This window comes from Haplochromis burtoni, unplaced genomic scaffold, assembly GCF_018398535.1.
Source record: "Haplochromis burtoni strain Fernald_Lab_line unplaced genomic scaffold, NCSU_Asbu1 Contig_54, whole genome shotgun sequence".
Taxonomy (NCBI): Eukaryota; Metazoa; Chordata; class Actinopteri; order Cichliformes; family Cichlidae; genus Haplochromis; species Haplochromis burtoni.
Genome location: NW_024582415.1, coordinates 1442650 through 1456273, shown reverse-complemented (window position 1 = coordinate 1456273; position 13624 = coordinate 1442650). Strand labels below are relative to the sequence as shown.

The window sequence follows — 13624 nt, the reverse complement described above, 5'->3', positions numbered from 1 at the left end:
AACTTAGAAAAGCGTGACAGAGATAATTGTATTTCAGCAGCTCGTGAAACACACGAGACTCACTTGACCGGTTTGTCCCTTTTTAGAGATCACATGGAATTATACAATGTTTCAGTGTGTGTGTGGGTGTGTGTGTGGGTGTGTGGATGTCCAAGCAAACATACACTACAGTGATCAGACTGCTCTCATCTCAGGAGAAAGTATAAATAAACAATGAGTGCACCGTGTCCAAATGCTCAGCATGGCCTTTAGGGGCCAGATGAAAGAAAGTGCATCTCTGCTTCTCCTTTGGGTGCCTCTGCGTCTGTGTTTCCCACTCTGACTCTCCCTCTTGAGCGCCACAGCAAAATGGCAGGGAAGGCATGCTTGAAAGCCTTTCTAAAGTTGTTGCCCGTGAAAGCATACACAAACGGGTTTACAGAAGAGTTGGAGCAAGACATGCAGTGACCCCAAATCTTCAGCTGTGAATGCAAAATTAAGGCGCACTCGATTTTCAAGTTTTTCAATTCAAATCACAACACCAGTCAGCTCAAGGTGCTTAATATTGTAAAGAACCTACAATAATGTTGGACTATTGGAAGGAAAAACTCCGTCTTAACAGGAAGAAACCTGTGGCAGATGAAGATAATCGAACGCTGTCGCTGTTTTTAAAGCGACAGCATCATTTTCTGTCATCACAGTACTTTTGTTCACTGTCACACCTTTAAGAGCTACACTAAGACTGTATACTCACCTAGTGACACCCTGAAAATGCCAGGTCTTTGTAATTAAAAGGAATATTTGAAATTCTCTGTGGATTTAATATGTGAAAAATAAATAATTTCCTACTTGGTAGCCACTGCCAATGGGATTCATGCTGGGCTGGCCCATCCGCTTGAGCATGATGGCATAACACACAGTGATGGTAAGCAGGGGTAAGAGGTAGACAGCTAGAAAGCTGTAGATGGTGAAAGCTCTCTGGAGATGGGCAGAGGGAAAAACATCATTGCAGTATGTCTGAGGACCGAACAAGCAGTATCCCACCTCCAGCGACAGGGATGGACAGAATCAAGGAGCCTGGAGGACAGGGGACATGGCATGTAGTTTCCCTTCTTATACTGTGGCAAATAAAAAATAACAAGAAGCACTCAGAGAAGTGCAAACCTTTGCGACGGCAGCACACTCTCTGGACAGGATTTACCTTTGAGGGAACAGTACTGCATTTTGTGTATATTAATTTAGTTGTATTTGTTCTTTGAAATGTACTTTAAGATGTTTGTAATCCAAGTAAAATCCTATAATTGTAGCAGATGTTTGTTTTGATTACACAAACCTTATATAGGAGAAGATAATGGATAATAGGTCATCTCTTTCCCGTAGTATATTTTCATTCTTTTCTATCCTATAAGATGTTTTGGGGTCCTAAATTATAAAACTTTTTGACAAAGTTTTATCATAATTAATTAAAAACTTTTTGAGAATGGTGTTTATAGACAGAAAAACAAGCACACATCAATTATTGGATAATTAATTGTCCATTAAATTCATGGATTAAATAACTAGAGTCCTATTTGTGATGTGGGTGCACATGTGTGCATGGTATGTTTGTATGATACCTATTCAGATAGACAGGGAGATGGCCAGAGCCCTCCGAGGCGTCCGATGTCTCAGAGATTGCAGAGGGTACAAAGTCACGTAGCAGCAGTCGACACTCATTGCTGACAGAGTGACACATGTCGCCTGTGCAGTCACCTGAAAACCAGGAACACAAGGTATGTCTGTTACTATCACTGTGCAACAAAACATTTTTAAATCTGTGGTGTCTGGTGTATTTTATTGTGTTATATCTTGTAGAAAGTGAAAACACGAGAAATATATGCAATTAATGTGTTGGGAATTTTGAGTATTTGTGTTCATAATATCGAGGAGCTTATCTGGGTACTAAATAGACCTTTGCTCAATGTCACAGTCTTCTTTTCAGATGAAGGTAAATTTGGCATTTTATTTGGAAATCAAGGTCCTAGAGTCTGGAGGAAGAGTAGAGAGGCCCGATAACCAAGGTGTTCAGCATGCTATGTCGTCTTCTGATGTTGTAGCTGGTCTCAGCCGGAAGAACATTTCATTCTTTGATCTGCTAACAAGCATTATGGAGATCCAGTTTTCCTTTTCGAGCAGCACCTGCCCACAGTACTAAACATCTAATAACATAACATGCTGACCATGTTATTACTGCTTGATTTGATAGATAACTGGCCTGACCTGGCCTAACTGGCCTCACAGGATCTATGGGGTATTGTCAGGAAGAACGGGAAAAATATACACCCCAAAAAAGGAGCTGAATGCTGCCATCAAAGCAACCCAGGCTTAAAAAAACCACCTCAGTAGTGCCTGATTGAGCCATGCTATGCTGCACAAATGGGGGTTATATGGTAGGATGTTTCTTAACAAGTGGTTCAAGTGGTATAACCTTATTTACAGCTATGATTTACTTATGTAGTTTAATCAGATGCCTCATGTGTAATCATCTGATGTGTCTTAGAAAGTTGGGGATGTCTACAGATAGTAATGCCATTGCCAAAGAGACTGGATGGCTACGTTACATAACTGATAGTTATGGGTATTCATTCAGTGGTGATTCTGGGCATTTTTCAAAGACAGAAGGAAGTTGAACTAACAGGCATGAAGCTGTGCTCCTCATCAGCTTGTGTAAGTAAAGAACTTTTAACCTTGAAAAATCTGTCAAGGAAGACTTATCTTTCACAGAAATTTCAACTGCATGAGCAACACAAAGGACATAAACCAGGAATTTTTAATGTAACTTTGACAGCCTTATTTATTATTTTTATTAATTTGATGTTAACCCGGATGTTATGGCAGTGCTTTTTTATTAGCAGTATTTTAATTTTAGCCAATTATTAAACTGATATTGTGTACCAGCTATCAAAGTGCAATTTTTTTTAATTTTTATAAGTGTAAATTCAAAAAAGTATTTTTCTTTTCAGTATTTTTCTTTCTCTCTCTCTTTTTTTTTTTTTTTGCATTATTTGGGAAGCTGCACATTAGTTATCTGATGTACTTTGTATAATGAGCTAATGTCTCACTGGACTTTTCAATTATATCATTATTGCAGAACACTTACATGGTGTTTGAATTAACATCTGTTGAAGTCATTAACATCATTAATGTTGAACAGTTAATGGTGACTGATATTCTGTTTCAATTCTGTTGCCGCTCTCATTTTTCCAGCCTGTCATAGTTTCTGTGTAGTGTATCTCACTTGCTGAAGAAGTCTTTTACATGTCTTAGCATTCATTTTTATTTCATTGTTAATGGCTTTTCATGGTAAATATTTAAATTAAAGGAATCAAAGGGACAGAACAGCAGAGTTACTGTTTTTTTTTTATTCAATCATATGTTAAACAAATTTTTGTTTTATTTACATTTGAAAAAATAAAACATTTCATGGAACAGTTAAAACAAGCAAACATATGAGAGCTTCTTTCTAAAAACTGCAGTGTTTCAGAGATATTTACCTATAAAGAAATTGGCAACAGTCTTCATCTTCTGGTGATAACATGGATCACTAAAGAGTTCCCAACTAGACCGACCAGCATGATGAAGCCAAAGAAAGTGAGGACCAGACAGGCAACCTGTTAGCAGTCGGACGTACCGCCCACGGTACATTGGATGGTTTAGGGGACTAATTGGACTGCTAAGGGGTTTTAACCAACACCGGTGGCCCTTGGCCTGTCAGAGTTGCAGACTTGTTGCATACAGACAAACACTCTGGACCGTGATCAGAGTCTGATTCCACCGTCATCTTCACGCATCAAAGCCAATGATATTTCTGCAATAAATATAAACATATCAGTGTATAATTCTCAATATAAAAGCAGAGTGCAAGAAACGCAAAAGAACAAAGACAACAGAGATTTTAAATCAAATAACCAAGACGTGAATGAAAACTATCAGCTTCAATTTAGGTGGTTTAACAAAAGTATTAGATGACATGTTTTGACATTTGAGATACTTTTATACATTTGTATTTATTTTTAGAAAACTGAAAATAATTGGACAGGACTGTATGGCATCAAGTAAAGATAAACTAATATATAAGCAAATTTAGTGATTTTTTTTTAACAATAAGCTTCTCTTACCTGTGATGTGCTTATTTGCTTCGGCAGTGCTCCTCTCTTTGCGTTCAAAACCAAGGTGCAGCACTGCTGTCGATGGATTCTCTGCAGGTCTGACATGAAAAGACTGTTATACTCCACTAGACCTGGTGGGTTGGCATGTAGGAAATGATGGGCGATTTGTTTTGCTTTGCGTCATTTGTGTGTGTGTGTGTGTGTGTGTGTGTAAGAGTGAGAGAGACTCAATATCATTACCTGTAATTAACCAGGACTGGGTGACCTTGTAAAAGCTAAAATTGTTTCTATTTCTTCATCAGGTTAATGTTAATAAGCTGTTGCTTCTGTGCCAAGTGAAAAGAGTCACTATGCTCAAAATTTGTGTCTTATGAGTCTGTTGAGTCCAGATAAGTGGAAGAGAATGGATCGATCATTATCAAACTTTCTGAAAGTCTTTCAGAAATGTTATTTAGATATTGCCACACATTTTCAGTCAAGCTGATAAATCTGACCATTTTCAGTTTTCTTTTTATTACTAATGTTTTCAAACCACTAAACACTGACCTATGAATCATTCAAATATATAAAAATGGATGAAAAAAGTAATTTGCTTCTACATACAATAGATAAGTACAGTTTTAAATTGCATCTTTAGGTTCTTTGTTATTAGCAGCCTACTGTAAAAGTACATAACTTGTTTCCAATTCATTAGTTAAATCTGCAAAAACATAAACGATAATACAGATTGATAGTCAGTGTAATATTACTTATTCACCAAAAAGTTGATTCCTGAAGAACTATTAGCTAAAAATGTGGCATATATTGGTGTGGTGTGTACTGTGCTTAAAAATAACCGACAAACGGAGGACAAAAAGAAGCAGGGCTAAAAAAAACAACAACAAAAAAACAAAAAGACCCAGAAACGTTCTCAGGTGACAGGTGAGTATCAAGAAGCCACTCTTGAGGAAGGTAAACAGGGAGACAATGCTGAGGTACGCCACTTTACACAAGATCTGCACAGCTTGATCTCTCGCCACCTCCAGTACAATTAACTGTTATTGGAGCTCTCATTAGAACCTTTGAAGCCTTGGCTGAAAAGTAACAAGTAAACCTTGCCAGTTTCACAATGTCATACACAGAAAAAGATGCATTTGAGTATATAATCCATGTCTGTTTTTGTTGTTTGACATATTAACCTGGCCACTAAGCACTTTAAAATTATTTTTGCTTGAAACAATAAGAAACATGTTTGTGCTGAGATGTCTTTATAAATCTGCATATTTTAATTTTACTTTTTGGGTGAAAAAAAATATCTAACTTTATTTCCTGCATATCTAATAATGATTTTATTGGATATTTCATATTATTAGGACTATGCTTTTCAAGTCTCAGAATGCTTTATGGAACATGGTACCATTCTGACACGTAATTATACATTTCTTGCCTCAATGACCACTCTGCCACTGAGTGTTAGTGCTAGTTTCATTTGCAGTTTATTTCTTCTGTCAGTCTTGAACTTTCCTAAGCAGTAAAGAAGAACATTCTGACTGGTGGTGTGAAGTTTTCCAAGGTGTCTGAGATTTCCTCAGGGCTCCAGATTTCTTTGAGGCACCCAAAAACAGCTTCCTCTGGAGGTCCAGTAAGTCCTTGAAGAACCATTTGTTGGTTGTCCCTGAACCAGGATGAAGCAACAGTCAGTAAAGGATCTATCGCTGATCTAGTAATATGTATCAAAATATTTACAATTTTTATTTTAAAAAATTTGCAATTTTTTGATAAGTCTGGAGTTCCATCATGTGAATCATCTCCCATTCTTAATCTCACTGGGAATTTACAAACATTTGAACATCTCGAATTTATTATTATTTATTATGATTTTCAACAAATATTTGCTCATGAAAAATCCATGAGAAACTAGTTTTCAGATCTTAGATATTCTTTTGTCAGTTTCAATAAAGTATGCATCTTTGCCTAGGTTTGTGGCTAACCAAATGTATGTCAGTGTATGGAAAGTTATAAAAACTGCTCTCCTGCAGTTTTTCATTAAAAAATGGACTTCTCAAAATCTAGATGTTCACCCAACTAATACTGATATATAACACACTTAACTAAGCTGTAACTGCATAATAGCCATGGCTACTATTCAACCTTAGAGCAGTTAAGAGCAGTGAACTTGTTCAGCCTAGTTCACCCTAACCTACATGTGACAGTTGCAGCTACAACTGTTTACTGACCAGTTTGGGGAAACTGTTTACGCAGCAGACATTGTGGTTCACGTTGCTCCCGTTTCCTCCAACCCTGCACTCCTAGGATGTACGGATATATCTCTTGCTTTTCAAGCTGTTCTCTGATAAGAATGACTGAGTCAGAGGCAAGGATCTCTGATTTTTCCACCAGGTGTGCAAAGAGGACTGGATCTGGGAATGATAACGTGGGTTGCTTTTGTCCCGCCTGAGATGCAGGGATGCAGGCAAGAACGAGTACCGGAGCACTGAAGCTTTCTCTCAGATGATCTTGCCTCTCATACTGACATGTGGACAGCTGACAGAGTTTTTTAGGGAGGACAGTTCTAGATCTGAAGTTCCCATGGTTGTAAGAAGTTCCTGGCTCTGTGATGGAGAGGCTGATGTTAGCATGAATGCTCTCATTGGGTGATGTTTTCCTCTCAGCGAAACCCTTTAATAACTCTGAAATCTAAGACACACAAAAGACACTGGTACATGAGGGGTTTCACAAAAAAAAAAATGCACAAGGCAATCAAATATTTCAGCCATCATTCATGACCCATAGCTAGAGCCTAGCCCAGCTACTGTTCCAATTCATTTGTGATGTAGAACTTTACTGGGAGCTGTTCTTGAGTCTTTCTGACAAAGAGCAGTTGTTTCCTGATGAGTTTCAGAAATTCTTTCAGTGTTCATGTTATTTTAAGTAACACTTAAGACTAGGACCATTTAGATTTGGCAATGGTTAATGAAAAATCATGGACTGATGCTGGTGTTTGGGAAACACCTCAGAGAAATCAGGGGAAACTAGAACTACATAAAAAGGCAATCTTTCTACACATACTGGTTTTTAATACCTTGAGCTCATAAGACTCTCTGCTGCCATCCTTGTTTTGACTGTCCATGACTGTAGAACACCTACAATATAAGCAAATCAGCAACAATAAAGTGAACTGAAATTGCATCATTTCACTGTTAAAGCTCTAAAATAGAGTTGAATCTTTCACAATGACAGTACCTCCCTCTCTGTCTCCAGCCTGGCTACAAAATGTAGGCAAAAAAAAAAAAAAAAAAAGGGCCAAAGGCAGGTGGGCAGCAGGCTCAAGTAACTGGACTCTGTGGCACAGCAGTGACACAGAATCACATCTCCATGACAACTGTGATGATTCTGACAGTAACAGGTGGTCAGAGTCCTACATGCAAACAGAACATGAAGCACAGGCTGCGGTGTGATCCATTTAATCTTCTTTCATATATACACTGACATATTGCACAGGTTACAAATCTTAAGAGCATCTATACAAACAAAATCCTGGCTTTCATCAAGCAAAAAGAAAAAACAGAAACCTCATGTTTCACTTGAGGGATGCATATTTTGTGCGTTTGGTTTTTTTTTTGTGCGCATGTTGTTGTTGTTCAAGGGATTTACAATCTTAGTTATTTACACACAGAGATAAATACACACTTTTCAAAAAGCTTTTACAAACTGATAAAACAGTTTCAAGACACTCAAGCTCTTCCACTTCTGCATACTACTGGTACATGACCCTGGATAATAGCACACCTTAAAGGCGTGTTTGTCAAACAGCTGATTGTTGGCTTTCTGCAAGTTTTGGAGGACAGATTCAAACGTTGAAACATCATGCTTCATCCTTTTGTTTAACAGTGTAAATCCCATCCGATCTCAGCTTTAGTGAACATGTTCTCAGGACATGTATCATTTTCTCCTCACACAAGCCATGGCAGGACCTGACTGAATTTATGAAAACAGTGTGAATAACATAGCTTTAACCTAAAAAGTCATTTCTTTTGAGGTCCTAAGAAATTTTTTTTAAAGTTGCAGAGCTGAGTATAAACAGTTGTCTACATCAGAGGTATCTGAACCTAAAAATCGTTTTTGTCAAGATGGTTCTGACTACATCAATTGCATTACAATCTTCTAAGCATCAATATGCATACATGGATTTCATGACTACATATGCGCGAGTGGCTTGCAGGAGAGCAGTGGTAATAACTCAAGGATGCCCACATCTCAAAGGTTCCCTTACATCAGACTTTCTTGTCAGTCTTTATCAGTGAGACAGGGTCTGGAGCAGGGAAGGGGGACTGAGGCTCCATAGTGCTCATATGTTGAAGCTTTCTCCACAACCACATGTGCCTTTGATGTTAGGGTTGTTGAAGACAAATTCACTAGACAGCTTTGACTCCACAAAGTCCATCTCAGTTCCCAGAAGGGTCAGCTGGGCCTTCTTCGCTATAAACACTCTTACACCTGAAAAAAGGTCAGAACAATGTCATCACTACTGTCAGGTTACAGCCTTATGGTCGGCCCCTATCGAAGAAGTTTAGGGTTGGATTGTTTACAGGCAGTGAAACACAAATACTACAACCTGTGATAATGTTACAGAAATGGTCTTCTGAAAATGCTCAACTTAACCTAATGTAGATTTCCCTGCATCTCAAGAAGGAAAGCTGTGGAGTTGATGTTAACCAGATTAACCCAGGTTAATGTGGCTAAAAGAAAAAATAAATCCTTTGTAAATGACTGAGTTGCTGCCATGCACCACAGTCTGTGTGATGATTATTCACACCAAATTTGGATTGGTTTGAAACAGAAGTTGTACGTGGTGAAATTTGAGTGTGCACAGTACAAGTGGTCAAAATGGGACTTTCATTGAGAGACTTACAAACAGAAACCATGCTGAAAGCAGTCGAGAGGGATCCAAGAAGATAAATGGGAGCTCAATGTGAGATCATCTAAATTTAGTTTTGTTTTTTTGTTTTTTATCTTATTTTTAATCCTGGAACATTTTAAAAATTGCACTTGCTGAACCTGGAAACACAAAAACCTTAAACTTTTTCAATCAATTACCTTACCCAAGAACCTAGTGTGGCAAACACAATCAGTCTTACAACAAAGTTCTTTCTCAGCTTGGATTCATTATAAAACAAAGCTTACCATCCTGTACTACTTCCTCGTCAGACTTTTCTTTCTCCTTGGTGTAGTCCAGTGTGTAAGTCAGCCCATTACACCCACGTGTTCTCACCCCAACCTTCAAACCAATCTGATGGAGAACCAGATATATGTTAACAGACTTTCCCCCCCTATTTTTTTGTAATATATGCACTAAAGGAAGGATGAATGATACAAGAAAAAAATACATCTTCATAGTTTTATTTTTAAACATTATTATACTTCTCAGTAAAATGTTGCAGTTTAATTAGTAAACCGTCTTGACACTACTCATATCTCAAAATGCTTCTTTTGTTCCTGTGAATTTAATGGTAGCAATAATACTTTCTACAGAGGCAAAGCTCACTCTGAATGCTTGAATGTCCCTGTTTTAATTAAATAACTGACAGTTTGAACTGTAATTCAAAAACCAATTTGCTGACATTAGTCTACTCCCCACAGATATTCCTTATAACATTTTTAAATTTAATTTCAAGTCAAATGATTCATAAAAAAAAAAAGAAGGAAACTTTAGCAAATGAAAAAATAAGGTGAACATGTTGCTGTTTAATCCATACAGACAAAGCTCATTTAGTGATGGGGGTGTATCTATACTGATATGGATTGTGTGCGGTGTTAGGAAGAAAAGAATTTCACACAACATGATGGATATGAAAATTATCAACCTACAGAAGACTGAATTCAAAGACACCCTGAATATCAAAGTGTAAAAGTTATGCGGCAGGGTAGCCCATTTGGCTGAAATTTCATTGCAGCAACTCAAAATGCTGCTCAGTAGTTTGTATTGCCCCCGCAAGCTTGTATGCATGCTTGACAACGTCGCGCCAGGCTCCCGGGGATGTTATCCCAGATCTGGACAGGGCATCACTGAGCTCCTGGACAGTCTAGGATGGATGTGCCTCCCCAGACAATCACTAACTGACTGCCAAACCGGACATGCTAAAAAAGCAGCATAATGCTCTCCATGGTTTCCTCAAACCCTTTTACATCAGTACATATGTTCAATGAACATACTGAAAAGCACAGGGTGCAATTGGGTATGCCTTCCTATTCTGTTGCAAATGCCAATCAGTGTGCACAGCGCCCAACAGACGATGTTGGGTCCACCCTCATGAAGTCTGTTTCTGATGGTTTGATCAGAGACATTGACATCAGTGGCCTCATTTTGTAGGGCTGTGGCCATGCTCAATCTGTTCCTCCTTGCACAAAGGAGCAGATACCCACATTGCTAATGAGTTAAGAACTTTTTAAGGCCCCGTCCAGCTCTCCTAGAATCTTATCAATCCTCTTGAGACTGTGCTGGGAGACACTGCAATGGCATACATTAATGTGCCATCCTGGAGGAGTTTAACTACCTGTGCAACCTCTGGAGGGTCCAGGTATATCCTCATCACCTTCCCACTAGTGACACTGACCCTAGTCAAATGCAAAAGTAGTGAAAAATTGTCAGAAAACACGGGAGGGAAAAAAAAATGTCAGTGGACTCCACCTATAAAACTATTCCTGATTTGGAAGTCGTCTCATTGTTGCTCCTCTAGTGCACCTGCTGTTAATTTCATTAACACCAAAGCAGCTGAAACTGATTAACAACCCTGTCCGCTACCTAACTGACCAGATCAATATGACAGAATTTTATTTTATTTGGTGCTATAATAAAGGAACACTTTTAATCAATGTATAAAGAAGCTTTGTCTTCTTAATTGGATGATGTTTTATTGGCCATATTCATTACTTACATATTCTGGTCTGTCCTGCAACAACAATCTGATCTTGCTCACTGCTGCTGGAGTCTAAAAGGAGACAATAGAAGGTTAAAACGTTACTGGCATCAGCTACAATTTACACTGCATTCAGATGCAAACAATTCATTTGGCAAAGGATTGTTTCTAAAAACAACAGAGAAAAATAATGTTTAGCTGCTGTTGAAATAAAATCCACTCTTTACCCCCCCCAAAAGGACAGCAGTGTCATAAAATAACCAGAACTTCTGCAACCTCAGCTGTAGCAGTAGTTGCTGAAAGTATCAATGCCAGTGTGTGAGTTCTAATGTGGAGGCATTTGTGACACAAAATACCAATTTCTGTACGCCATTAAATTGTGATCATCTGCATGTGTTGCTGTGTCACAACCCAGAGCTCTTTTAAAATACAAAGTTATGTACTTATAGGTGTATTTATTGTGCTGGTGTATTTATTACCACACCAGCACAAGGTTAAAAATAACTCATCGTGCCATAGTAATGTATACAGTAAATACACTGTATTATGTTTTGTGGGTAACGGCAGTCCCCTTATGTACCGCGCCATTTGCAATTGCATTACTGAAGGATGTTCCACTATTTTAAGTACACTTCAGTACACTAATGTTATCAGCAGAAACCACCATGCAAGTACATTATCTTGCAACAGCACTGTTACTAGAGCTCATCAGCTGAAACACCAATAGCTGAGCATATTCATCCCACCCACGAAAACAAGTAATGACTCTGGCCTGTACTGAGAGCTTACTACACGCCAAGTGCACTCTCAGAATTTTATTTACATTAACATTAAATATCACACTAGGTACTTTAAATTTGTCCTACATTTATGTACAATTACCTAGTCTGGGAACCCACCCTCCGCTTTGGGGGGATTTTGGTTACAGTATATAATGCAAGCAAAAACCAGAACATGAGCTAAATAGCTATAAAATTGCAATTATTTTGAAAACTACTTCAAAATAATAATTTTACAAGTAATATAAAATTTGTTAACTACTTAAAGTTTATTGGCCAAAAACAGTGAAACCAGACTCGACCCATCTATTTTCTGAGCATGTAGAGTTTACACAGCAAACGAACCAGTGTTACCATTTGGCTTATGGGAAATGTGTCCAGTGTTCTTTAGGACTGATACGGGATATGATTCGGGGTGGTTTTTATTCACTGGCGATGCTGCCAACTCTTTGCGAGCCTCAATAATCAAACCTGAGGCTGCAATCAAACCTGTTACAACTTTTACTCCATAATCCACAACATCATAAGGCCAGACACTTTTTTTTCTAAATCCCAAAAGAAGCTTAACTTTATACCGTATGACTTGAAATGGTGACTCTGCTTGATATTACGAACGTCCAGTTTGCTGTCAAGGTACAGAAACTTCAGCAGCACACTAACAAAAGGCGTCTTGACTAGCCACTTATCAGCGTTAGCATCTAGCTGAGCCCAACGTCGTGCTTGCAGAACCGCCACAGTGTTTACTCTAAATATTGTGAATGTCAACGCTACATGAAAAAGTGCAGCGTTACAATAAGGGTCAAGAAAAGTTGATATTAAGTTGATCTGCGTGTAACAGATGATTAGCTAGCTTAGCCAACTTACACAACTAACATCATACCGGACGCAGCCGTTAACCCCAGCCTTATTCGAGCACTATGTACTCACAGCACATAAAGTGCTTCACATGCATGTATAACCAAAAAATTATTAACATACCAGTGTCAACGCCGCTTTGGTGCCCAGTATCTTTCTTTTGCTGACCGCTCGAACGGTCGCTCGCACCATGGAGGCAGACATGTTGCTCGCAACTGTAGAAATCACAACATATGATTGCGCAAGCGTATAAAAACTTAGCAAACGCCCCCAAAGAAATATCCGTCCATCTGATTGGCTACTATTGCGACGGACAGTTGTGGCTGCAAACAGGCTTAGGGGTTAAAATGACAGGATGTCATTGTTATGCAACCTTCTCTTACAGACACGAGCCTTGTGTAAAATCCATAGGTAATACGTACTTCTGCGGCGGTGCTCATGCGTGGACAATTTTCACCTTATTATTTACACCAATTGTTATTAAATAGTTATTTGTACCGTCAAGCAGCTTGGTTTTCCAGGCTTACTAGATTTTCTAGAACTTAAGTTTTGTGTGTGTGTGTGTGTGTGTGTGTGTGTGTGAGGGGGTGGTACTACACAAAAAGGGAAAAAAGGGAAATTCTTTCATCGTTTTAAACTATTTCAGCTTTGGTGACACCTGCAGGATTTGCAGTATATGATCTAACACATTTTGAAGACTCCTGGCATTACTGCTTCATATACTTTAAATATTTTGAGGAGGAAAGGGGAGGGGGGGATAAAAAAAACATTTAAAAAAAGCACACTGGAATTTGACTTCAGTTTAATTCTTTGAGACAAACTGGACAATGAGCAAACCTTTCCTAACACAATCAGGGGTCCCTGACACCAAATTAAATCCTCCATTTAATCCTAGTAAAAATAAAAATACAGCTGGTATTAAAGCAATTAAAGCACACATCCTTTAAAATAAGAAATATGATTACAA

The 13624-nt window shown here is 38.4% G+C and overlaps 3 protein-coding genes across 4 annotated transcripts; all 3 read right to left on the bottom strand.

Moving 5' to 3' along the window:
* Positions 1-225: 225 nt before the first annotated feature.
* On the bottom strand, positions 226-3877 carry kiss1rb (KISS1 receptor b). The gene is given in 8 exon segments (XM_042220741.1): positions 226-587; positions 829-1030; positions 1032-1056; positions 1596-1800; positions 2552-2562; positions 3513-3551; positions 3554-3629; positions 3707-3877. Coding segments are annotated over 8 exon segments (990 nt in total). The 5' UTR covers positions 3800-3877; the 3' UTR covers positions 226-248.
* Positions 3878-4336: 459 nt separating this feature from the next.
* On the bottom strand, positions 4337-7428 carry LOC102293657. Of its 2 annotated transcripts, XM_005924488.2 has the most exons (4): positions 7350-7428; positions 7189-7249; positions 6344-6803; positions 4337-5781 (listed from the first exon to the last, which is right to left on the bottom strand). In XM_005924488.2, the coding sequence occupies exons 2-4, from the start codon at positions 7234-7236 to the stop codon at positions 5615-5617; spliced, it is 675 nt and encodes a 224-aa protein (XP_005924550.1). In that variant the 5' UTR covers positions 7237-7249; positions 7350-7428; the 3' UTR covers positions 4337-5614. The 2 variants fall into 2 exon arrangements, with proteins under 2 accessions (XP_005924550.1, XP_042076676.1); XM_042220742.1 differs by having other exon boundaries at positions 7189-7428.
* Positions 7429-7554: 126 nt separating this feature from the next.
* Positions 7555-12928, bottom strand: isca1 (iron-sulfur cluster assembly 1). The gene is made up of 4 exons (XM_005924487.3): positions 12781-12928; positions 11042-11095; positions 9291-9396; positions 7555-8603 (listed from the first exon to the last, which is right to left on the bottom strand). Exons 1-4 carry the CDS (start codon positions 12859-12861, stop codon positions 8455-8457), a joined length of 390 nt encoding a protein of 129 aa, XP_005924549.1. The 5' UTR covers positions 12862-12928; the 3' UTR covers positions 7555-8454.
* Between the last annotated feature and the right edge of the window lie 696 nt (positions 12929-13624).